This window comes from Rattus rattus, chromosome 9 (assembly GCF_011064425.1).
Source record: "Rattus rattus isolate New Zealand chromosome 9, Rrattus_CSIRO_v1, whole genome shotgun sequence".
NCBI lineage: Eukaryota > Metazoa > Chordata > Mammalia > Rodentia > Muridae > Rattus > Rattus rattus.
In genome coordinates this window covers 88,401,924-88,425,162 of record NC_046162.1, presented here as the reverse complement: position 1 = coordinate 88,425,162, position 23,239 = coordinate 88,401,924, and the positions used below count along the sequence as shown (strand labels likewise).

Sequence of the window (23,239 nt, the reverse complement as noted above, 5' to 3'; positions counted from 1 at the left end):
GCTGGGTTTCATGGGCACATCTGTGTGGAGGCCAGAGGTCCAGATAGTGTCCTTCAGCCACTGAAACGAGATCTCTCACTGAACCCAGAACTCACTCATTGGGTCAAGCTGACTGGCAAGAGGGCCCCAGAGATCTTTCTGTCCTTTCCCCAACACTGGGATTATAGGTTTGTACCACTCTTCTCAACCTTTACGTAGGTTCAGGGGATCGAACTGCGGTCTTTGTGCTTACCTTGCAAGTGTTCTGCCAGCTGAGCCCTCCCCACAGCCCCGCTGCCTAGGTTTCTCCGGGTTTGCTTTCCCAGTAAGTATGTACCGAGTCGTGTTCCCAGTCCCTGTTGCATACAGTGAGTCGGGAACAGACTAGTGAGTCATTTTTTTTAGGAACAACCACCAGTTTTTCCTGGGAACTATAAAATTCACTTTTTGAAGACCTTCATTCTCTTTTAAATGTTTAAGATGGTGGCAAAACCATAAACCACAAAATTCACCATCCTTTTTTTTTTAATCTCTAAAAAGATGGCATTAATGTTGACATACCTGACATCATTGAACAAGAGACCTCTAGGCCATTTTCACCTTGTAAAAGCCAAACTACATATTCGCTAAACAAGTTCCTATTTCGTTCTTTGTCAGCTACTTTTTACAGTGCTAAGATTGGAACCCAGAGCCTTGCATATGCTAGACAAATACTCTAGTACTGGCATTGTAAGCACCAGTCCTTATTTTGATATTTTGATGTAAGTACTACGATGGGGCAAAGTAATGATGTCGCGTGGTGGTTTTGATTGAATTTTCCTTCTCATTCTTATTTATTTATATATAAGGACTTGACATTGAACTCAGTGCCTCAAACAAGGTTCCGATGGCTAACAGTGTGGAATGTCTTTTTCAATGTTCGTTATCTATCACCTTAAGAAACACCCATTAATTTTCTTTGTCCATTTCCAATTCAGTTGTTTGGTTTCGTTTGCTACTGAGTTGTAGGAGTCCTTTATATGATCTGATGATAATTCCCAGGCAGTTGTCAGTGACACAATATGTGACTGTGTCCTCTCAGGGTTGACTGAATAGTGTCTAGGTCTGCATCTTTGTCATGAAGCCTGGGCAGGTGCTCATACATAGCATGTTCTACATCCTCAGACTCTGGGGTTTTTGACATGATGTCTCACCATGGAATGTAGATTAGCCCCAAGAGCACACTCCTCCTGCCCTAGCCTCTCACATGCTGAGACCCGACATTAAAAATATGTCACTGCATTCAGCTTGACTTCCCTCTCTGGCTAGAAAAGGTACTTTCATAGCCAATCAGATACTTGGAAGATTGCAAGATCCGAACTCTTCTGGACAATATTTCTGGGAACAGAAGTTGGGCCCCTGCCCTTGCCTAATACTGCTACCAAGTTTCAGACATGTTTCTATACAGTTGTTTAAAAACATATCTGCATGTTTCTTCACACTCGCTTGCTAAGAGGTTTTTGCTTATGCTCCTGGAGACTTCAAGGCATCGTGTGAAATACATGGTATGGCCTTCACAGTGGAATGCAGAGAAAGAGGGAGAGGAAGTAAGCCGAAGAGCCACATCTGGTCCAAACTACAGCTTTTAAAGTTCCTCCAGAAACTGGACCTGGAGAGAATGCTCTGGATGGTCTTCAACCTCAGCCATTATCTACCTACAACCAAGTACTGGCTAGCTGAAGCCAGTCAACTTTCCCATCAGAAACCCAAATAAAGAGTTGTCTTGTTCTAAGTCACACAGTAACTAAAAACTGTATTAGACACGGGGGTTGGAAATGTTTTGTGATTTTTGTTTGTTTGCTAACATCTTTTCCTCTGAGATTTGAAAAGTTACCAGGACTTTCCATCTTCAGGTGCCTTTTTAAATCCAGCCGAAACTGTAGTGCCTGTTTCTGGACTTGGGGCTCCTTAGGATGTTGCTTGAAGGGGGAAATCGGAATCCCTTGACTCTGCCATCTTTGTTTCCTTCCTCATTCTACAAAAAGCTTTTCTTTCCAACAGGAGCTGAGCTGGGAGGAACAGCCAGAGTTCACAGTGCAGTGCTCTATCTGGACAGAGTCATCACCTCCTTCTCCATTCCTGGTGTTAAATGGAAATAGGCCAGTGTCAAATTACACCCTCCTGTGATTCATTCCAAGATCCCTCCCTAACTGCTGCCTATAAAAGAGAAGGCAGAGCTGCCAGAAGAGCAGAGAGGCAAGGCCAGCACCGAGTCTGCCAACTTTCACTGAAGCCAGCTTCAACTTTCACTGAAGCCCGCCTTCTCTCTCTCCTCTCTCTCCACCATGCAGATCTCTGCCGCGCTTGTGTGTGTGCTGCTCACAGCTGCTGCTTTCACCATGCACGTGTGGGCCCAACCAGGTGAGACTTGCCCTGCTGTCTTTTTCCCAGAGCATGCTGTACCTTCTCTGGGACATTTCGTGGACCTTTACAGAACAAGGCTGACCCATAGTCTCACCTTCCTGGCTTTGCCAAAGTAAGGCAATTAAAAGAACAAGCCAGTCCAATGACAGAGCCAGAACTTGAATCTGATTCTCTTAGGGATCCCTTAGGTTTCATTTTTGGAGACAAGATAGTTCCTGTCACAGCTGCTTCTGTGGTGATCCCCATGATCCTGGGTCATCAAATAGGGGCCTGTGATGATGGTGTTCTCAGGTAGAAGAGAAAGGGGGAAAGAGATCCAAGGTCTAGTGGGAGTTTATCCAGCTCAATTTCCAGAGTCAGTGGTTCTATAGAGGCTGTGTCACAACCAGACACCATTTCTTTTATCCGAAAAGGGGACTCATAACCAGTGTCTCCTTATTCTAAGGAACTGGGGCATTATACTAGTGCTTTCCAGTGACACCCATGGTTGTCATCAGCTCTTCTTGCCTCTATTGACTGGCATTCAAGTGAGAAAGAATTGAGGGACATATTAAAGAGTAGAGACATTAATCTAGGGTGGGCAAGTCCTCCCTTCATCTTGTCTCCTTGACGGCTTGTAACCATTCCTTTAAGCATCAACGAAAGACCCAGAATCGACCACAAAGAACCTTTTCTTGTTCTTTCTTTGTAGATGGGACCAATTCATCCACATGCTGCTATGTCAAGAAACAAAAGATTCCCAAGAGGAATCTCAAGAGTTACAGAAAGATCACCAGTAGTCGGTGTCCCTGGGAAGCTGTTATGTAAGTACTCAACTCCCGCCTTCACCCCCTCAGTGATAAGTCATCCCTGAGGCAGTGAATAGAATTATATACTCAATGAGTGGAGAGTATATCTCTAACACAAACTCACATGGGAAAACTGAAGCCTGTCACTCTCTTCAGAGCCACCAGTTTAGAATTTCCCTCTCCCTCTAAGAGCCAAGGGGCCTTCTCTTTGGCCAGTGAGAACTGCATCTTACCATTAGGCCCTTCCTTTTTCTCACCTTCTCCATCCCGGGGGTAATGTCATCAACTTGCAGTAATACACCAGGCAGGGACTCACAGAATAAGTTATATGCTCTCTAACTGAGCCCTTTTCCTTCAGCTTCAAGACCAAAAAGGGCATGGAAGTCTGTGCTGAAGCCCATCAGAAGTGGGTCGAGGAGGCCATAGCATACTTAGACATGAAAACCTCAACTCCAAAGCCCTGAAGACAGATGCCCGAACAGAAACCAACCCTGAAGTCAAGAAGCAAAATTCCTCACCCTTGTCCTTTCTGAGAACTGTGTTGAAATGGGTGGTTCGGACCCCTAAGGGGTACGAACGGTCTGTAGGAATGTGAAACAGTCGCGCCTAAGGAATGGTCTTTAAGTTATTAATATTTTTATTTAATTTGCCATGTACTTTGGTGTGATTTGAATGTAAAGCCCTGGAGACCTCATGTCACTTTAACGTTGTGTTACCTGCAGAATTCTTCCCCCGCCCCATTGACTTTGTTCCTGTATTATGTAGGGGCATTGCAAGAATCAGTGCAAATATTTTATTTAAAAATGTTTAGGACAAAATCATAATGTTATGATACTGTGGGATGTTTAAATGTATGACTACTGAAGTTTCATATAAAATGTATTTTTGCACAAAAGTTTCTCTTTGATGCTGTCTTTTAAAGGAACAAAAGAAAGTTGGGGGGGCTGGACAGGGTGGCAAGAAGCAGGGTGTGGGTGCAGAAGGAGGGGTGGGGGTCAAACCTGGTAACCCTGGATCTGAATTTAGTTGTGAAAGCCAGACAGGCTGAAGCTAAGAAAAGCCAGGTCCACCGTTTTGCCCCTGACAACTGACATAAGCTTTAGTCACATTACCAGGCACTGACTTTGGTTCCCAAGGCCACAGCTTCTCACACAATCTCTTATTGCAACAGACTCCTATCTGTCTGGTCTCCTCATAGACACCCAAGCCCTCCAGTCCAGAATATTAAAATACATCTTTGGCTTTGACAATGGAGAGGCCAGGCCAACGAGACCTTCCACAAAAATTCCCTTCCACATCTGGGTGCCACAGCAGTCTTCAAACAGTTCTATCTCTGTTAATCAGAAAGGGCAGGGAAGGTGAAGATTGTGGGCCCAGGACAAGATTCTAAGAGATCCCTGTACCTTCCAGCTGAGCCTCCATTAAAGCCCCAGGTAGAAACATAAGGTGTCAGAAGAGAGCAGACACCTTAGTAGCAAACAAACAGCACACCATACGCTGATGCTCCAGCCGGATCTAATCGAGCTTTCTGACTCTCCGGCAGCCTCCAGTCAGGCCTTATCTCAAGGCGGCAACAAGCAGACGTCCCAATCCTAAAAGAGCCACCAGGAGGCAGACTAGCATCACCCAAACTACCATCTTCCTGCAGGTTTCCTCTTACAGCCGTGAAAGTGGTGTGAAAGTGGAGAGAAAGGAATATGTGTCAATGTTAAGCAGAGAATCCCTGAGTTCACAGTTCAGAGAGGAGGAGCTTCCTGTGCCCAAGGCCAAAAAAACCCCTCCTCTTCCTTTTCTTCTTTCTCTTCTAGTGTTTCTTTCTTACTCACTGTTCGTTTCCTTGCTTTTTTTTTTCCTTTCTAGTCTTTTGTTTTAACCAAGTGCCCAGGTTGTCCTAAAATTCAACATGCAAAGAATGCTCTTGAATTGTCGTCCTCCATCCTCTACCTCCAGAGGAAGGGAACAGGTGTGTGCCCTTACACACCGTTTCTGACATGCTGGGGACCAAATCAAAAACATTGTGCATGCTAGATGATCACTCTACCCGCCTAGTGAATACACGACCAACCCCATTCCTCATTTTAAGGAATTTAAATCTTGTTTGTCTTCATCTATGTCCAGGGCCCTTTAGGGAAAATAATTAAAGAGAAATCCAAAACTATGACCAGAAACAGAGGGTAGCTAAACAGAAACATAGCTGAGTATCAATGCTCAATGGGATTCAGAGACCAGATGAGTTATACCACTAATGTGTGAGTTGTAGCACTAGTAGTCTTGAGTAGTCACTATCCTGACACGTTTCTTAAAGTGAGAGGGAAAAATAGAGCCATGGTCCCCATGCGGACACCAGCATCATGTAGACACTAAAAACGAGCACATTTTCACATCTGGGAGCACATCCATCAAAGATGCCCAAGTATAGCCACCAAATATATTAGTCGGGAGTGGTGGGTGGCAAACATGTCCCCTTTGCCTTTTAAGGAGTTATCCTACAGGTCTAGGGATTACTGATAGGAAAAAAATTGAGGGTTCCTCATATTATTTTCTATATTACAGGACTTCGTCTGTAATATGACCTAGACATAAAGGGTGTCATTTGCTTGGTTAACAGACAGACAGCTGTGATGATTATGCGTCCCCATTAAAAACCCAAAGGAGTGCATCATGATGATGTCCCACTGTAACCCAGCATTTAAGAGGCTGATGCAGAAGGACTGTTGTAAGTCCACAGCCAGTTGAGCTACACAGTGAGTTCAATCTCAGCATTGGGATACATAGCCAAGCCCTGCCCTTCCCAAAGTAAAATAACTAAAATGTAAAACCGCAGCAAGTAGCATTCAGCAGACTGCTGGCAGCAGGTGGAGTGAGCTGGGGCCTCAGGTTGGAAAGACAGAGCTCCATGCTCCAAAGCACCAAAGCTGTCAGGTCTTGTCTACAGAAATCTTAGCTCCAACGGGAAACTACAAAAATGTGCATTGATACTGTTCTGGTTGCTTCTGTCTGCGTCTGTCAAGTTATCACTGTAAGGAAAACAGTTTAGGAAAGAACTGGCTGTCCTTGAGCATAAGAATAAAGTCCACAAATTCAAGACTTACACTGCAGGAAATTCTCTCTCTCTCTCTCTCTCTCTCTCTCTCTCTCTCTCTCTCTCTCTCTCTCTCTCTCTCTCTGCTCTAGCTCTCTCCACACTCTTTCCCTGGTTCTCTTGTGTCTGTTTCTCTCTCTCTCTCTCTCTCTCTCTCTCTCTCTCTCTCTCTCTCTCTCTCTCTTTCTCACTCTCTCTCCGTCTCTCTCATGGAAAAGCCTCTTAGTTAGATAATGTGACAGGGAAAAAATAAAATGAAATGTAGCTTTACTATGCAAGCATAATGTCTCACTAAAAAAGTGGGTGATGAGACCTTGCCTGAATGCCAAAAGGAGAAACCCCCACAGTTATTGATAAAATTGATTACGTTATCAATAAAACCATTAATGAACTCAGACCTGCTAAAGGACGGAGCCAATTCAAAATGACCATGGTCCCCGAGTCTTTAGAACAGCCCCAGAATAGCTAGCATTCATCTATTAATATGAATGAATGCTAACCAGTAGGGTGAGGGACCAAATGGTATAAGCCACATTCAAGCCCAGTCCCTAAAAATACCCCATACTTCAAGTTTCCCTCCTATCGTGGTGATTTTAAGGGTAATGGAACTCAAAGGTTAACTCTGCCTAATCTCCCTGAGCGTCTACAAATGGAGATTTCTAGAATATGAATAGCTCTCTCACACTAGCATCAGCATTGCTTAGACACTTATAAACAAAGCACAGGAAAGAAGACTCCAGCAACAAAGATTCAAACAGGGAGTGTGGAGCATAGATGCTGCCATTGCTTGAGTGGAGATAAATGAACCTAGAATTTCTTTAAGAAAAAGAAAAACCGGAAGGACTAGGGTTTGATAAGGAGCATGGGGGTTGGTTCTTTGGGGGCTGTGTACAAGTTATCTTCAACACTATATTCAGAAATGGACAAGGAGAAGGAAAGGAAAGGAAAGACCTCACCAAGACTCAAAGAAATAGGTGAGGGGTGATAGAGGACACGTGACACCATCTTTTAATCTCTGTAGTCCCATAAATTCACAAAGCACACACACACACACACACACACACACACACACACACACACACACACACACACCAAAACACAAAACAAACCCTGAGAACCCTTGTAAAAGGGCCTCCCTTTCATAAATGGTTTTACAGAAGAAGATATTTCCTCTTTAACAGGTGACATCAACTAGAAGACCTACTACGTGGGTCACTTTGGACTTTACATGTTAGTGTCATAACAGCTTTCTATTCCCTAGAGACCGTTGAAAACAGAGGTCTTTCTTTGGTCCTGTTTTGTGCCTGGTTAAACTGAACATTTCTGCTTTGTTTTCTGATAAACACCATGCCCCAAAAAAACAAAAACAAAAACCTTAAAGAAGGGAATGTTTAAATAGGCTTATACTTCAGGGTCACAATTCATCCCTGAGGGAATTCAGAGCAGAAACTCAAGCAGGACCTGAAGCAGAGAGCATGGAGGAATTGTGGTTGCTGCTTTTATTGTTCATTTTGCTATCTTTCTTACACAGGTCAGGACCCCTTACACAGGCAAGGGGTGGGCAAGTGGGCAGAGCTCTTCTATGTCAATCATCACTCAAGACAATTTCTCACACGTGACCATAGGCCCATCTTACAAAGACAAGTTTTCAGTTGGGAGTCCGTCTTCCCTGGTGGCTCTGGCTTCTACTAAGTTGGCAATAAAACTAACGAGCACACAAAGGCAAGCAATTATAATAGAGGCTTCACGATATAGGAAAAGAATCAAGAGAGAGGCACATAGGGTCATCTACCCCTCAAGTGCATAGCAGAACCTTTCAGTTTTCATCTCTGGTCCCAGCTCTCAATTCTCTCTCTTTTGTTTTCTTTTAAAGAAAGGAATAAAATAAAACGTGCCTTTGTTTCTTTCAAGGCTCTCATGGGACAGACTATGATCTTGCTTCCTTTTGTTTGTTGGGGATTAAATCCATGGCCCTGTGTGTGCTAAACATGCATTCTATTGCTGAGCTGCAAACCACGCCATGACTTGGACACAGTAGACAGTCTGTAATTGAGAAAAATCAAAGCCAAGAGCCCCAATTCCAGTGACCCTTCCCTGCTCTGATCTCAGCATTCCTCAGAAAAGCACAAAAGAATCCAAGATTGCGTTTTCCTACTGAGGGACCCACTGCCTGTGCTTCTCTGATGAACCCCCCACCCCCATTGTTCACCAGACATGGAATCACGTCACAGGTGAGTGGAATGTCTTTCTTAATTGCTGCTGGGAAGCAGAGAAAAGAAAGGCGGGGTGGGGGGCTGGGGGAGATGGAGCTCCACATTTTATTCTAGCACTTGCCAGGAACAGCCAGGCAGTTAGATGGAACATCTGTGGAACTTGGAAGTCTCTGTGTTTATTTTCCTTATTCCCATTGAGGTTTCTGGATTACTGTCAAAATTCAGAGCTCAATAAGAAAGGGAAGTAAGCAATCCACTCTATAGCACCCACAACAGAACTATAAAAGTATTCCTGCTAAGTGCAATATCACTTAATGATGTCATCCAGGCACCTCTGATGTCAGGAACATTCTAAATATCTTACATGACCACAATTTCTGGAACTCCAGACCTCCCCAGTTTGAAACATGGGAATTTCTAAAACCATCTCTAGGGTATGCTGTCTTCCTTGGAAGTAGTGGGAAGTCTGGAAGGCAAGCAGCGGAAACCATTTGCCTAGGCACAGTCTCTTTCTAGTCCCCTCCTTGGCACACAAATCCACTCTACTTCCTAATACTGAATGCTGAACTGCCAGGCGCTGAGAACCTATAGAGATCTGGCTACTCTTTCAAGTATCGTCTATATTAATGAGTTTAATCCCCATAGCCACCAGCTAAGGTAGGCTTGATTAACCTTCCCATCTTAGCCTGATAGAGGAAGCATAGATAAGCTACCCCAAAGTTTGAAGCTTATCAGCAGCAGAGTCATAATCCAATTCCGGCATCCTGGATCCATTGTCCTCACGATGCTAGGTCACCTGGAACTGATTAGCAAGGAAGGAAAGATTGAGTGTTCTGTCTTCTATGTGGTCCACTTTTAGGTAGTTACTAATTAATTGCAGATAGAGCTCATAGGCCAGCAAGAGCACTGCTTAGGACAGACATCACTAGTTGACCACAGAACTGCCCTCTTTCTAACCCCAATCCTTTTAAACACATCTTCCCATGTAATCTTTATGCATCAATCAATTTGGTGTGGGACTGTCCCCATGTGGCGCCCTTGTGCTCACCTTCAACACAGTCATTTACTGCAGCTGCTGTATTTGAAGCGTTGCCTCTCCTTCCAGCTGCTAGAACGTGGGAGCCAAGGGCTTTGCACAGATGAACATAGTGGTCCCTACATTCCTCGTACTTAATGCTTTTGTCTGCTGTGTTTTCTGAGAATGGGGGTAAACTAGAAAGCTGTCTTGCTCTGTGCTCCTTGAGTCCTTAGGGTTTGAAGACATTGGGAACCTGTTCTGTTGCTTGCAGACCAGTTCCAGGGAAATTTATGTGATATACAGGAGTTTGGTTTGATTTGATTTAGTAAAGTGCTTTAACAGCTAAGTAAATCACTTTAAAATGCTCGAAAATCAAAGTCAAAGGTGGGAGGAAGGAGGTGGATATAACCAGAATCCACTGTGTGTATGTGTGCATGTATGTATGTATGGATGGATGGATGGATGGATGCATGCATGCATGCATGAAATTCTCAAAGGAAAAAGGAAAATGCTTCATAAAATGAGCTTTCTTTTGATTTGGTGACTGTGGTGGCTCGAATTAAGAATGGCACCCATAGGTCCATATATTTGAATACTTAGCCATCAGGAACACTACTTGAGAAGGACTGGTAGAGGTAACCTCTGTTAGGGTAGGTGTAGCCTTGTTGAAGAAGGTGTGAGATGGGGATGGGCTTTGAGGTTTCAAAAGCTCAAGTCAGGCTCAGTGTCCCGCTCTTTCTGATTCCTGCAGACCCACATACAGAAGTCTCAGCTACCTCCCCAGCACCGTGTCGGACTGCGTTCTGCCATGCTTCCCAGCATAATGATAGTGGCCTAAACCTCTGAAACTGTAACCCAGTCCTAATTAAAGGCTTTCTTGTTATGAGCTGCCATGGCTGTGATATCTCTTCACAGCACAGAGCTCTAAGACAATAACCTAAATAAACATTTTTCATAAGAAGACAATATCACTAAGTTAAAAACTTATACTGGGGGTTGGGGATTTAGCTCAGTGGTAGAGCGCTTGCCTAGGAAGCGCAAGGCTCTGGGTTTGGTCCCCAGCTCGAAAAAAAAAAAAAAAAAAAAAAAAAAAAAAAAAACCTTATACTGGTCTAGAATGTGTTGTTGTTGTTGTTGTTGTTGTTTTCTGAAAACCTCTTCTATGGTAATTTTGTCATTTTCCTCATTTGTTAATCATATATAGTTCTTGAAAATCAAAATACTTGTTAATTTTTATTTTAAATGTTCTCTTATTTCCAAATTCGTTTCTTATCCTCATTTAGTCTAGTTTAACTGAGTCACCTGTCCACTTTTTTGTTGCTAATACTGAATGCTAAATCTGAAATAGAATAAGTGTCAAGATGTTTTCTGCAGCTAATAACCTTTTGAAAAAATATTTTCAGAGGCTTTTGGACAGCAACAAAAAACTTTCTACTTCATTTATCAAAAGAGGTTCTTGGATGACTGTATTCAACTGATTCTCCTGCTGGTGATGGCACAGAAAATGGCAAATCAAAAAGGTGATCATTGTTGTCCTCATTAACTGTGTACACGTCTTTCTAAAATTGTATTCTTTTGCAAAGCATGTAGAGGTATAGAGGCATCTTGCTCTCTTTGCTTTCCCGATGTTTCCATTCATTTTGAGTATTAGAGGTGCTTCGCCTGAGGACACCAAGCAATCATACCAGGTTGCTATCAGCTGGTATTTTGGTTTGAAATATTTTAAATATTTGCTCAGTCCTGACTTTTTCCTTCATTTTAATCTACCATCTTCTAGATCAGTAGTTTTCAGGTAGATATCAACATCAAATTCACTTAAGATGTTTTTACTGAAATAAAGATTTGAGAGGTCATGCTTTGACCAGGGGGTCAAAGGACAGTAGGAATTAGCTTATTTTTTCTCTTTCTGAATAGTTCCTTGTTGGTGGCAGTTGTTGTCTAGTCAGGGATGTTGGGATTCTTGAAATGCTGCACCCGGGGTTGAGAAGGAGCAGAACAGCAAGAGGCTTCATACAGAAGCACAAAATTGATACGGTGCAGACGCACTACAAAGGCAGCAGTGGGTTCTGAGTGGGATCGCTCCAGAGTTTCATGCTATCATATTTCCTGGGTTTCCTTCAGAAGGTCTAGCAAATGGAGTTAGCCAATAGGGCAGGGGAGGTGTTGGGTAGATTTCTGTTTTGATTGAAAGGGTACCTAAGCCTTTGCTTGCTACATATTGTCCTTCCCCACAATGCACCCCAATTTCATCATGCATAGGATGGCAGAGAGAGTTTTCCCTAAATGTTCATTCTAGGAACATAGCTTGCCCATCCAAGCAAGATGCACTACTCCTCCTAATTCCAGGATGCCTACTGAAATGTCTTTGAATAATTTCTAACCAGCAAAAGTGGGGTAGGGTGCAAAGGAATTGCCAGAGATTACCAGGGCAGAGAAGCCAGTCGTTTTCTTTGGACAAGGATGTATATGTAGCTTGGTACAGGTGGTGGGTCCTGTGTGTGTGTGTGTGTGTGTGTGTGTGTGTGTGTGTGTGTGTGTGTGTGTGTGAGAGAGAGAGAGAGAGAGAGAGAGAGAGACAGAGACAGAGACAGAGAGAGAGAGATTGCTAACTACTTGGTATGTGTATGTGTGTGTGCGCATGTGTGTATGTATGTATGTATGTATGTATGTATGTATGTATGTATGTATGTATGTATGTGGATGTGTAGCTCAAGACAAGTGTGATCCTAGTTTTCTACCCTTGCTGCTTCCCATGATGCTAAGTTCCTGGACGCTAAAATTGTATGACCACTGAAGTACATAAAAAGGGCAAACACAATTATCATCCCCTATTTTCTGAGGAGGGATATTGTAGGGTTCCAAATTCTTCAGAGAGCAGGTGAACACAGACCAGCACTGGCTTCCCCATGCCATCCCCTGGCTTTTTTGTCCCGCTCCATAATGATTAGTTACATTTCATAATCACACAATCTTTTCAGTTTTCACTCCCATCCCCTAACAGATGCCAAGTCCCACCCACGGTTTTATGTTTCTTCTATCTCTGCTGTCAGGCCAGGAGCTGGCCCATGTTCCACTGCTCAAGACCCCTCCTTCATGACCTTGTACAGGCAGAGTCTTCTCTGGAAGCTTCCACCCACTCTGCTCCCTATAAAGGTGTCAGGAGAGCCTGCAGAGCCCAGAGGCTGAGATCAACGCAGTAACTTCCATCTGTCTCCCTCCACCATGCAGATCTCCACAGCACTTCTATTCCTGCTGCTCACGGCCACTTCCTTCACCTCCCAGGTGCTGGCTCACCCAGGTAAGTCCCCTCCAACCTTCCCTAGGGAAGCCAGGCATTTCTCAAGCCGTATAGTGAGAGTCTTCAGAGACTTGCTGCTAACCCCACCATTCAAAGATGGGATAAGAAACCCCAACCAGTGAAACAGTCAGAACTGATATTGGTCCCCATTCATATTTCTCTTTCTGTCTTTGTCTCTATCTGTATGTCTCTGTCTGTCTCCTTATGTCTGTCTGTGTGTGTGTGTGTGTGTGTGTGTGTGTGTGTGTTTGTGTCTCCCTAACCCTCTTCCCCTCCTCTCCTCCCTCCTTCTGACTATTGAGGCAGGTGCCAAGTGCATCCACACAGTCAGCTCCCCTTATAGTGTCTGGGTATGGTATGGTACGGTGAGCATGTGGATAGTGGTGAAATGGAAGGTCCTATTTTTGGTGAAGAGTTTCTGCAGGACTCAAGATAGCAACAGTAGCAAAGCAGGAGATCCTGGGATATGTTCTCAAATGAGAGCATCTTTACTATGTTTCAGAACCTGCTGTAGGTGTTTGTAAACTAATGCATGCTGCAGTGACAGCTAATCCAACTTCTTGCCCATAGCAAACAATAATAATGCATGGGCTTAGTAAACTCAGGTTCCCAGATGGCTTAGGAGAGCAAAGGAAAGAGTGTCCGCTCTACGGGCAACATGTTCAGCTCAGAAGTATCACATGCCATCTCATCTTCTTCCTTGCTGACCAGACTGGTTAAAACCTCCAGCCAACAAAAAAGACCAAAGGCACAATCTGACTTGGGCCCAGAAAGCAGACAGTGGAGAGTGTTGGATGACTGGTTCTGAGACTATTGCATTGTTATATGCTCCTCTTAGTGGCAGAAAAAGGGTATCAGAGTGGTGGGGTCTTTTCTAGTCCCTTTCTTCTGGCCAGGAGAAAACAATCTTTGATGGTCATGTTCATGGTTTTGAATGAGTGAGTTTATTAAATACATAGCAAGCCAATGGCGGGGTGGGGGCGGGGAGCAAATGAGAGCAGGTGAGAGCAAGTGAGAGCAAGCACAAAATATAAGTTCTTGTGCTCAAAATCATCAGTCAAAATTGACTAGGGAAGCCCCTTTAGAGAAGTCATCTGGTGTCCCCAGTGGATAGGGTCCCTCAGGTGAGGCCGGAGTTCAACATATCTATCTGAAACTGGCTGGGAAGTTGGGCAGGGAGCCCCCTTTAACTTTTCTTCATGGATACACTGATCTGCTGGACTTCCCATGGCTGGACTGCTGACTTCTCTTTCCCAAGGCAAGCCCTTTTATATTGTGGGACAAATGATAATAACCTCTTTTGGTAATAGCTCACATTTTAACTATTTTTAGGGGCATAGTACTTTTACTCTTCGGTGTCTGTCCCCTCTTGCTTGTTGCAGAGTTATGGGGGGAGAGCTAGTTCACCCCCCAAATTAGAGCTCTTGAAGAACTCTGTGAGACAGATGTTTTGGTCTGAAGTTGAGTATGGGAGCCAGCCTCTAAGTGAGCCCAAACAACACAACAATTTGGTAATATAACGTACGTTGTTTCTACCCTTAAATCTTTTGCATGTTGACATATGTCATTGCTTAGAGTCCAGTCTCTGGAGATTCTGTGGCCTCTCCCATCAAGGGGATTGGAGACTTAGAGGAATTCCAATATCCAAGTCCTGGCTGAATTTAGAGGCCAAAGGCTAAAATACTGGCTCTAGTTTCCAGCCCCTTTGTCTTTGTTTTCCAGCTGTGGTTGCTGGACACCCTGGATGGCAGTCTTATCATTCCTATAATGTTAACTTTTGTGTAACATTTAGGTAATGCTTAGATAAAGAAAATTTTAAGGAAATCCTGGTTTTGCTAAAATATAGTTTTCCCAAGTATAACAAAGTTTATAACAAAGTTAGCAAATCACAAACATCTACTTGATTAGACATACATTTTTTGGCTTTTGAATCAATTTTTGTAAATGTTGCCATGAGCAGAGCAATATCTGTAGAAATTTTAATAACCTTCAGTTATCAAACATACATGAATCTTTCAATTCCATCCTTCAAACACTTTGCACCTTACATATTATTAAACTATTGAGTTTTGGGAGGTAGACTTGATTTTTGTTTGTTTGTTTGTTTGTTTGTTTGTTTGTTTCTGTTTCTCAGACAAACTTTCTTAGCACTTGAATTTTACTTTTCTCCTTTCGGTCTTACAGTCTTGAGAAAGTTCTTGCACTAATTCAAGAGCCTGCAGGGAAATCAATGACTTTGATCAATGAACACTCTGTAAACAAGAAAAGGCCAAAGGAAAAGTTCACAAAGAGACAAAAATCTTTACATGTTTATCCTGTAATTGTAGTTTTTGGGTATAGGAGATGGCTTTTCCCTTGTTCTAGTGGTGGGCAACTGGGATCCAGGTATCTGTGGGTGTGTCCTTACTTGGTCCATCACTGGTCTGTCCTTGTATAGTTTACTTTGTATAGTTTTGAATGAGTGAGTGTATTTATTAAATACATAGCAAGTCAATGTAATAACAAAAAAAAAAAAATAACACACAGAGAGAGAGAGAGAGACAGAGAGAGAGAGAGAGAGAGAGAGAGAGAGAGAGAGAGTATGCCACCAGATCCAGGGCTCAAAACATCCAGTGAAAATTGACTGGGGGATCCCTGTTGAAGTTGTTGATTGAAGTTCCCAGTCCAAAGAGTCCTGGACAGAGTAACTTGTCATTCTGGGAGAGCAAATTAATAAGAGACAAGTAATATCATCACATTGAGGGCTTAAAACCAGCAGAAACTGGCTGAGGCAGCCCTTGAGGCAGTCAGCCACAAAGTACTTCTCCATTGCTAAAGCTTCTCCATGTCCTGTCAGTAAGTTTTCCCTCTAGCTGTTCTCTGGGTCACAGTAGTGTTCTTTATGCTCTGTTCTCCTGTTTTCTCCTCTCTACATCATAGAGTCATATATCATCCCCCTTACCAGACAAATCTTGGGGGAAACTTGACATAAACATTCTTAAGTCTGAAAAGGGTAAACCTGCTTCCAGAGCCAGCTTCTCAGAGCTAACAATATATCACAGATCACCAGTATAATATACAATACCCCTGTCAGAGATGATGGATCCTCACTGTGCAGAGGACCATGGGGAGGGGCACACACCACCACAAAGGATTTTACCTCCACCTTTGATGCGCCCCCTTGATGCGCCCCCACCTTCTCCTGGCTTCCTTCCTACAGCGTCTTGATTGAAAATACTCTCTGACCTAGATGAATCTTTCTTCCTGTCCATTTCCTTCCCCCAACATTTAGGTTCCATCCCAACTTCCTGCTGCTTTACCATGACCAGTAAGAAGATCCCCAACACACTACTGAAGAGCTACAAAAGAATCACCAACAACAGATGCACGCTGAAAGCCATAGTGTGAGTAAACACACACACACACACACACACACACACACACACACACACACACACACCCTTCAGGCCCCCAAACTAATTTCCCAGGCACACAGTCAAGAACAGAACTATGTCCCCAGTTAAAGAATTGGTTTGAGAATTGTAACCCAATCCATGAGTAAAACATGTTTATTCCCAGATCTCTCATGAGAGCTGGTTCCTAGCCATATTAGTTCTTTTAGGTCAAGAGAAAACATCTCTCTACTGGACCATCAAGAGCAGGAACCAAGCCTGGAGTCCCATCCTTCCTTTCACCATCATTTTATACCACAATGACTTCTGCACTCCACAGTAAATTATCCTGGGGGTTGAGGAAGAAAAGGGAGAGTTTCTAGGGTATCCTTATGACTGTTTTCTCTCTTCTACAGCTTCAAGACCAAGCTGGGCAAAGAGATCTGTGCTGACCCCAAGAAGAAGTGGGTCCAGGATGCCACAAAGCACCTGGACCAAAAACTCCAAACTCCAAAACCATAAACAACCTCCTCTTTTGACACTAACCCAGAGCCTAAGAAATGCTTGATTCCTTCTCTTTTCTAAGATATGCTATGGGAGAATATCGGCACCAATCCCCCAAGGACTTGGCTTCATGTAGTTACAGATGGGACTGGAAGTCATTATGTTTGATGAAATAAGCCAGACTCAAAAGGTTGTGTAATTTCTTGCATATGCAACATCTTAAAAGGAGAGGGCATGGAAGGAGATGTAGGATTATTGAGGAATAGAATGGAATGAGTTAGGGGTAACTGAGGATGATAAGAGGACTATATATGATCAAAGCACCTTATACATGTATGAAAATGTCATAACATGACCCATTGTTTTTCACAATTAATATACACTGATTAAAATGCTAATATTTAAGGACAAGTTACATTTAAGAAATTGGAATTTTAAAGCATATTTTAATGGATATCACAATTAATATACACTGATTAAAATGCTAATATTTAAGGACATGTTACATTTAAGAAAGTGGAATTTTAAAGCATATTTTAATGGATCTTGGTTCTTTTTGTTGTTTTGCTGTTTGCTTGTTTGAGATAGGGTCTCACTATCACCCTGATTGACCTGCAACTTACTATGTAGACCAGGCTGACCTCAAACTCACAGAGATTTACCTATTTCTGCCTTTAACGTGCCACCATGCCAAGCCAGAATGGTTTTAGTATTAGTATGTACTAATTATGTATAATAAAAAATTTTACTACCACATTTTCTTAGCCTTTTCATTTTTATGATCTAAAGCTTTGAGGCGATTCTGGTCTGTCTGTCAGTCCTGATTAAGTCCTCTTCTAACCTTCTCCCCACTTACAGTGTAAAGGTCACCATGTGGAAGTGTTTTATATTTCCAGGAGGATAGTATTATAGTGAGTATAAGGTGTATGGTATTAGGCAGAAATGAATTCGTTTGAGTGTTTAGAAAATTCATGCATTTTTTATTACCACTGCAGGTGTGTGTGTGTGTGTGTGTGTGTGTGTGTGTGTGTGTGTGTGTGTGTGTGTGTGTAAAGATGGAAGGTTAGGAAGAACTGTTCATGAGGTAGGGCTGCATTCCTTACAAAATGACTCTTTGGTTTGGCTAGTGTTTATTAAAATCCAGATATTCTAGTCTGTTCCTAGGATTCTTGCTCTCAGCAAGGTCCCAACATGCACACACACACACACACACACACACACACACACACACACACACACACACACACCTGAGCCAGTCACTCTGTAAAAGAACTCCACTACACCTATGCTCAATTCTAGGATTCCCGCTCCTATGAGCAAGGTTCCAACCCCACAGTCCTCAGTCTTTCTGATGGAGCCCTCCACCGCGTTGTAATGCTATTCTTTTTCCAAGTCTCCCCTGTGACCTTTTGCAACCTCTGGGGTAGTCTCCCCTTTTGACTACTGCTTTGTCTTGCAAGACAGAGCACAAAGACACTGCAGATGCTGGAAAGCACAGGAAGCCAGGTAACCCTGGACAACAGGTTTAGATTAAAGGCTTCATATCACCTGACAAAAGCCATCTTAAGGAGGGAAGGATCTATTTTGGAAGATGCAATCCACTGTGGCAGGAAGGGTGGCAAGAGCGCATTTATCTGCAGTAACAGAAGCATGAGGCAGCTGGTCTCAATGGCTCTGCAGTCAGGATGCAAGACTGACACAGAGTGGCCTTACACTCACCTCCTGTTTGTGCATGCTGGCTCAGGATAGTATTACCAGCTTCCAGGGTATATCTTCCTTCTTCATTTTAACCTTTCTGGAAACCCCTTCACAGATAAGACCAGAGGCATCCTTTCTAGGTGATCACTGATTTTCTCTATTATTAAAAGATGAGGTATCCCAAGATTAAGGTATGTGTAGATGGGTAGGCAGTGGGGACTCAAGGAGGGATCTCAGTCCAGGCAGATAAGAGCTATTACTTCAGCCAGTGCCTAGAAGTGAGGATGAATGATGTCTGTCAAGTTAACTGGGCACCTCTCCTAGGTGTACATGTCTTACATGGTGGGAAAACCTGATAGGAGCATGGAGGCCAGGTTTTCAAAGGGAGGAGTTCAAATGGTAATAAATGAATTTTCAGAACAAATGGAAGCTATAGCTAATTTCCCTTAGAAAATGCATATGAGCTATTAAGCCGTCACCCTGGTCATAACATCATAACATCCATTGTTTCCAGGTAGGGAGAAGAGAAAGTTCATGACTAAAGAAACTTCAGAAAAACAAGTGACTATGGGCAGGATTGTTGAGAGAAAAGGGAGAAGCAGTTAACAGTATGTTAAATTAGGTAGACAAAAAGCTCTGTGTCTGGGGGGAGTGGGGGATCTCTGGTAGATAAACAGGGAAAGAGTAAGCACAAGAGTAGTTCAGTGACAGATGAAATCCTGTATGTTGAGAAACTGGTGTCAGAAACTTCCCAAGCTGCAATTAAAGCCACTCTCTAACAGCAGCCTAAAGAGAACAGCATTAGACTCCAACTTTACACACTTGAGAGAACCCATCTGAAAGGAAACAGGGTTGTTGTTCCTGTATGAACCACTCAAATCTACATTCTCCTTCAGTATCTTAAAATAGACTAGCCTCTTTGTATTCACATGACACTCATTCCTAACTACAGAGACCAGTGTTGTCCCCAAGAGTTGAAAAGTTCATGTCTGCTTGCTTGTATAACTATATCATCTGAAGCTGCCAGCCCTGGGGCCTGAAACTGCCTGGATTAGGTTCTGTACACTAGGGTCACACTAAGCTCTCCTAGGACCATTGTCACCACTGGAACAAGATGTTAAAAAGAGGGCAACATAAGGCACTCAGAAGAATGTTGCTCTAGGAGGTGGATGACCTCAGTATACAACTGTAAGAGCTCTCTCTTACTTTTGGGTCTTTATAGTGTTACTATGATATTATCTTTTAGATAGGAAACTAAGGTCTCTGGCCAATGACCATATATGACCATCCATCCATGCTAAGACCAGTCTCTTCTATATCTCGATCTCTACTCATAGAGGCAAGAAAGGCTGGCAGAGAACTCTATACACCGAGTAACTGGAATCCCTATTCTTACACTGAACCTTTCTGGAAGTTACTCTATCAGACAGCTTCTGCGACATAATGGCTCCTATTCAGGAATGTCATGGCTCTGACTTCAAGTAGAAGTCATTTATATCCTCTATAACCTAGCAGACTAGCTCTGATCACCAACCAGGATGACACACATGCCCAGGAGGTACATACTAGCCATGAAGTGGCCATACATCATCCTACTGAGAACAATATACCAACAGACCATCCAGTGTCAGTCAAATACCATGTAGTCATTAGAAAAGAGTAGCAAAGGGGAGAGATCCCCTCTTGGTGTGACAAACTGAATAGAATTTACTTACATCCCCTATGCCAAGCTTTCTCTCTTATCTTTTGAATTATCTTAAATCCAGTTTACCTTCAGCAGATGATAGCCAAACTTTCCCTTGGAGTACAAAGTTTGGTGTTCAAAGCGCCATGCATGTTGAAGCCTTTTACAGCTACATAGACTCTTAACAAAGACCTGGAAACTCACTGGTCTCTCTGGAACAGGAACTCCTAAATGATAATATTTAGGTAGAGTGCTGGGATGTGAGGAAAATAGAGAACCTTTGTCATGATATTATCACAGCCAGCTAATCCTACAGAGAGTACCAGAATGAAGGCTTTAGGGGAAGGTTCTATGGTGGAAGAGATGTAGCTCGGAATTCTTGGAAACTCATAGTCTGAAGGAGAGCTTCAGTCCTGGGGAAGGGAAATTTCTGGGCAGAACACCAGACTCCTTTAGGGCCTCTCCTTAATTCTGGACTTCATTAGGGCCCTCCCTTATTTCTGTTGAAATTCATGGGCTCACATGAGATCTAGAAAATTCAAGAAGTCTTTCAAGCGTCTTTCCCTCCAGAAAACTTGCAAGAGAAAGTTTGATAGGGTAAACTTTAACCTCCTTCCAAATGCCATGGATGCTCTTGAGACTGTGAATGGCGCTCGCATTCCTTGAATCCCCCCTCTACCATTCCCTGATCTCAGCTCAGTGGGACCAGGCAGCTAGACTGCACTATTGACTAAGATTTCTGGTCACCTTGTTCTTCTGAAGACCAGCGTGTGTCAGCTGCTCTTATCTACCTGCCAGCCTTGGGTGAAGAAACATCAAGAAATAGATGAAAAGGCCACCCCGATGCCAAAAATGTCCAATGAGGAGGAGCAGTGGCCCCATCTCCCATTGATGACTAGGGCCCACCCTTTGCCCAGGTGGGGATACCTTCTACCTTCTTCTCCTTGCCTTTGGGTCTATTGACCTGCAAGTGACAAGCGAGAGCACACCCATAGCTTGATAGTACTATCTAGCTATATCTAGATTGCTACATCTCTAGAATATATCCTTCTCCTATAACTCAAGATATTTCAACCATACCACATCGACAGTAACAAAAACTACAAATACCAGTAGTGAGTCATAAGAAAAGATGAAAAGTGAGGTCACTATTATTTCTATCTTTCATTCTTGGATTGTGGATTTTACTTACCAGGGATACAACATCACTGTCATGGCTTTGGAGGTGTGCATTATTCTCAAAGATGGATTCCATCTTTAAAGGCATTCTCTCCAAGCCAGCAGCTCAACTATACTTCAGCAGGCCATCCACTACATTCTCTTGCTGGGAACCTCTAGGGAAACAGAGGTGCTCAATAGGATTCATGGCTCCCAGGGGTACAGCCCAGTGATTCGCCTCATTGCTGCAGTGTGCCTGGAATTCTACAATGATGGGAAGAACACTGTTGAGGACAGGCCCTCTATGCCATCTCAGGAAATGGCACCGACTGAGGTACGGGAGTCAAAAATATCAAACTCCCACCTGGAAAATGTTTGCTCCAGTTTAAATGAATCATTGCCATTTTGAGGGTAGGACCTGTAGACATTAATCAGATGCATACTTTCTGCAATCGCTGGTTATGTTCCTGGATGGATGGTCCCACAGCAGAACTCAGCATTAGCCTCTGTTCCTAGCCTGCTGGGCTGTCAGCTACATCAATCTTGGTGGGCAGGAGCCCTGGCCATGGGGCCCATGCATTATATAAACCCATTCCTATGACTAATTTAATCATGTTCTCACTTTCCCAGCACTGTGTTAACAAATACCAGAGGTTGGTCAGTGTCAGTGACCTGCCCATTCTGTTTCTCTGTGGTCAGCCTTTCTTCCTGGGCCATGTGCTGTCTCATAGATACATCCACTATGCCTTGTACTCCAGTTGAGGTTTTGCTTCTCTTTTATCATATCCCTTACAAACTATCCAGACCAGTAAGCGTTATCTATTAGCTCATGTACAGTCACATGCCATATGTGAATTGCAGACAACACACAGACTAGGAAGGCCCAGAGGATACTGCACAGTGAGACACGCCTAGAGCTGGCTGCATCATAGTTCCTTGAAATGAATGCTCTTCCAGTGCAGATGCTGTGAACATTGTTGAAATGATGATAGAGGAAGCTTTGGGAATACACATAAATTTAGCTGATAATGTGGTGCAGGCTTTACAAGGGTTTCATTTTGAAATACTTTTGAAGAAATTCTGCTGTATAACAGAACATTGAGCAGCATCACCCCACTGCAGATAAATCCTCCATGAAAGAAAAAGTCAACACAGGCAATTCTATTGCTGGCTCAGACAGGCTAAAGAGATGGCTCAGTGGTTAGACTACTAGCCGCTCTTCCAGAGGACCCAGGTTCAGTTTCTAGAACCTACATGATGTTTCACAACTGCCTGTAACTCCTATCCCAAAGGATATGATAGCCTCATCTGGTCTCTGATAGCACTGTTTGTATTTTTTTGTGCAGACACACATACAGGCAAAATGCCCATATGCATCAAATAAAATAAATAAATCTTTTAAAAAGTACTTGTCCAAGTCATTCCAATATTCAGTGACCAGTCTAATTACTCAGCCGCCACTGATATCCAGCCAAGACCCTCCACCAGCAAGAAAATGTTATGACTCATTGAAGGCCAAATAATCAAAAGCATTTGTTCAGCAATAAGATATTAATAACCAAAGTATGTGCACCGATTCCCACCATAATTCCAGTGCACATTTAATAGACTACAGCAGCCTCTAAAGCTAACTTTTATATGCATTGAGGAACAACAATGAAATTCATATGGCTCTCTTCTCTGGGATATCATTTTATTGCAAGGGTTTAGAAATGGATCCTCAGTGTCTCAGGCATGCACATTATATCATATTTCACAGTGACAATAAATCACCATTTGCTAGATCATGCGTTTATTTACTGTAGAGCATGCTACTTCCAGTTACACTTCTTTTAAAAAAATGAATTGTAAGGCAGTACGCTATGCTCCACCATTAGCAACCTCAGGCATCTCAGATTTACTCTACTGCTACTGCTAACTCAGCTTCATACCGTCCTGTCATTTATGGCCTGTTAGCCTATCAGATGGTCTCAGTTAATGGCCCCCTCAAATAACTGACCTGAAAATGAAATTAAAAGTGATTAAGGATTACAAAGGATTTTT

General features: G+C 43.1%; 2 protein-coding genes across 2 annotated transcripts; both read left to right on the top strand.

The window, feature by feature from the left end:
• The first annotated feature begins 2,208 nt into the window (after nucleotides 1–2,208).
• LOC116909020 (C-C motif chemokine 7) lies at nucleotides 2,209–4,065 on the top strand. The gene is made up of 3 exons (XM_032912496.1): nucleotides 2,209–2,379; nucleotides 3,074–3,185; nucleotides 3,529–4,065. Exons 1-3 carry the CDS (start codon nucleotides 2,304–2,306, stop codon nucleotides 3,632–3,634), a joined length of 294 nt encoding a protein of 97 aa, XP_032768387.1. The 5' UTR covers nucleotides 2,209–2,303; the 3' UTR covers nucleotides 3,635–4,065.
• An 8,640-nt stretch (nucleotides 4,066–12,705) lies between these two features.
• LOC116909019 (eotaxin) lies at nucleotides 12,706–16,674 on the top strand. The gene is made up of 3 exons (XM_032912495.1): nucleotides 12,706–12,781; nucleotides 16,053–16,164; nucleotides 16,569–16,674. Exons 1-3 carry the CDS (start codon nucleotides 12,706–12,708, stop codon nucleotides 16,672–16,674), a joined length of 294 nt encoding a protein of 97 aa, XP_032768386.1.
• The last annotated feature ends 6,565 nt before the right edge of the window (nucleotides 16,675–23,239 follow it).

Bases quoted from the DNA above. Each gene is read 5' to 3' on its own strand.
- LOC116909020 (XM_032912496.1), top strand. From the start codon at position 2,304: ATGCAGATCTCTGCCGCGCTTGTGTGTGTGCTGCTCACAGCTGCTGCT. The intron at 2,380-3,073 runs GTGAGACTTGCC...CTTTCTTTGTAG, and splicing joins GCACGTGTGGGCCCAACCAG to ATGGGACCAATTCATCCACA. The intron at 3,186-3,528 runs GTAAGTACTCAA...CTTTTCCTTCAG, and splicing joins TGTCCCTGGGAAGCTGTTAT to CTTCAAGACCAAAAAGGGCA.
- LOC116909019 (XM_032912495.1), top strand. From the start codon at position 12,706: ATGCAGATCTCCACAGCACTTCTATTCCTGCTGCTCACGGCCACTTCC. The intron at 12,782-16,052 runs GTAAGTCCCCTC...CCCAACATTTAG, and splicing joins CCAGGTGCTGGCTCACCCAG to GTTCCATCCCAACTTCCTGC. The intron at 16,165-16,568 runs GTGAGTAAACAC...TCTCTTCTACAG, and splicing joins TGCACGCTGAAAGCCATAGT to CTTCAAGACCAAGCTGGGCA.